Source organism: Octopus sinensis, linkage group LG21, assembly GCF_006345805.1.
Source record: "Octopus sinensis linkage group LG21, ASM634580v1, whole genome shotgun sequence".
Classification (NCBI taxonomy): Eukaryota; Metazoa; Mollusca; class Cephalopoda; order Octopoda; family Octopodidae; genus Octopus; species Octopus sinensis.
In genome coordinates this window covers 11,375,497-11,377,996 of record NC_043017.1, presented here as the reverse complement: position 1 = coordinate 11,377,996, position 2,500 = coordinate 11,375,497, and the positions used below count along the sequence as shown (strand labels likewise).

The 2,500-nt window shown below is 38.7% G+C and overlaps 1 protein-coding gene across 2 annotated transcripts in view; it reads right to left on the bottom strand.

Moving 5' to 3' along the window:
- LOC115222969 (sushi, von Willebrand factor type A, EGF and pentraxin domain-containing protein 1) overlaps positions 1 to 2,500 on the bottom strand; it is a 41,371-nt gene that overhangs the window by 1,323 nt on the left and 37,548 nt on the right. For both annotated transcript variants that reach the window (XM_036511776.1, XM_029793388.2), the window contains exon 14: positions 813 to 1,012. In XM_036511776.1, coding sequence (XP_036367669.1) covers positions 819 to 1,012 — 194 coding nt within the window. In that variant the 3' untranslated portion in view covers positions 813 to 818. The remainder of the gene's footprint in view (positions 1 to 812; positions 1,013 to 2,500) is intronic.

Here is a 2,500-nt window from a genome sequence, read left to right as displayed (position 1 = left end):
TTTAGTCATTACCATCAACCCCAGTATATCTCTGGTACTTTGTTTTTATTGCCCCTAGAAAGGATGAAAGACAACTGTTACCTCAGTGTGGTATGAACTCAAAACATAGAGAAAGGTTAAAATAACTCGGGGAAATTTTGTCTGACATTGTTATGATTCATCCAATCCATTGCACTAAATAATAATAATAATAATAATAATAATAATAATAATAATAATAATAATCATCATCATCGTTTAACATCCGTTTTCCATACTAGCATGGGTTGGACGGTTCAACTGGGGTCTGGGAAGCCAGAAGGCTGCGCCAGGCCCAGTCTGATCTGGCAGTGTTTCTACAGCTGGATGCCCTTCCTAATGCCAACCACTCCGTGAGTATAGTGGGTGCTTTTTACATGCCACCAGCACAGGTGCCAGATGAGGTTGGCAAACGGCCATGATCGGATGGTTCTCTTACGTGTCACCGGCACTAGTATCACAGCTACAATTTCCATTGATGTTGGTCGATTTTGATTTTGATAATAATAATAATAATAATCCTTTCTACTATAGGCACAAGGCCTGAAATTTTGTGTAGGTGGGACCAGTTGATTAGATTGACCCCAATGCTCAACTGGAACTCACTTTATCATCCCTAAAAGGATGAAAGGCAAAGTGGATCCTGGTGGAATTTGAACTCAGAACATAAAGATGGATAAAATTCCACAAAGCATTTTGCCTGGCATGCTGATGATTCTGCCAGCTCGCTGCCCTTAAATGATGATGATAATGATATGTTACTTCAATTTTATATTCCATAGCAAAATACTGACCCCATTTCAAGAACCACAATCACATGTGGGAATGTTGCCAATTATCCATTGTCCATTTTTGCCACAGATTGCCTTCTCATCATTACTCTTAAAACAGAGATCATTTTTGCAAGCAAACTGTGCCACAGAACCTTCTGACAAGGGGCCATTGTAATTGACCTGAACTTCCTTGTCCACTTTCAATTCTCTACAATAGGTATCTGCAAAAACAAAAAAAGTTGTAAGTAAAGTAAATATTGTTTTGAATCTGATAAATAAAGTAAATGTAGTTGTGAAAGTAAAAGTAAAAATAGTTGTGAAAGTAAAATTAAAAATAGTTGTGAAAGTAAAAGTAAAAATAGTTGTGAAAGTAAAATTAAAAATAGTTGTGAAAGTAAAAGTAAAAATAGTTGTGAAAGTAAAAGTAAAAATAGTTGTGAAAGTAAAGGTAAATATTGTCTTCACTGATAGGGACAGTTATCTGGTTACTATGGTGTATAAATGTCTAAAATCACAAAATTTCCGTTGACTGGGACTTGAGTCCATCACAGAGTGGTTACTCACTTACAGCTGAGTGAACTGAAGGCATGTGGCTCAATGGTTAGCAGGTTATTTGGCTCATGGTCATAAGGTAGTGAGCTTGATTTCCTGCAACAAGTGATGTCCTTGAGCAAGACACTTCATTCTCCGTGGCTCTCATCCATTCAGCTGGCAGTAATTCTGTGTCACACTGAATCTCCCTGAGAGCTACATTAAGGGCGTGCATGCCTGTGGAGTGCTCAGCCACTTGCACGTTAATTTCATGATGTGGTTGTTTGTGTCGATTGGAACACTCGTCACGAAAGAGTCAGGTAAGGGTCGGTGGGAACTGAAGTAACATAAAATGAAGTGTTTTACTCAAGAATACAATGGTCTGGAGATTGAAACCATAACCTTACACTTGAGAATGCAACACCCTAACCACTAGGCTAACTGCCTCAATCCTTGGACATTATTGTCTCAAGTTCCAGGACCAGTTACTTGGTTGCCATAGCATTAAGTGACTGGGATCACAACATTCCTCTTTGAAGAAGATGCCAGATTATCACCAGATTGTTACTCCTTGGCAGCTGAGTGGATTGAAGCAATATGAAATGAAGTGCTTTGCTCGTGAGTTCAATTCTCTGCTGGTCTGGGAATCGATCTCAGGATCATGCAAATGTGAGTGCATTTCCCTAACCACGAGGCAAAGCAAAGATGCTTTATATCACAAGTGAGTTCAGTTATGATAGTAACGTGCAGCTGTTCTTGCCGTTGTTCTTGTGGCTTACTCTTATGCCTAGCCTTGGTTCCTGTAAACACGTGATAAAAGTCATTCCACTTGTGACCATCCTAACATAAATGAGGCTGTGGTATGAACGAATCAATGTTAAGACTACAATGTGTTGTTGTTGCTGATGAGGTCATCATTATATTTAAACCTAGATCAAATCTAGTTCTGCAGATCCTGTATTCACAAACTTATTCATCCATGACCACCCCGAAGGAAAGAAGGCTATTATATGAAGTGGCTAAGATCATTATTTGCTTTTGTTGTTCTAGCTGTTCATGTTGTTGTTGTTGCTGTTGTCGTCATCGTCTAAGCTTCAAAGTTGCCCCAATTCAGCAAATACTTGATCAAAGACATTTCTAATATGACCATCCTGTAATTTTTTTTTTTCAGACACTGT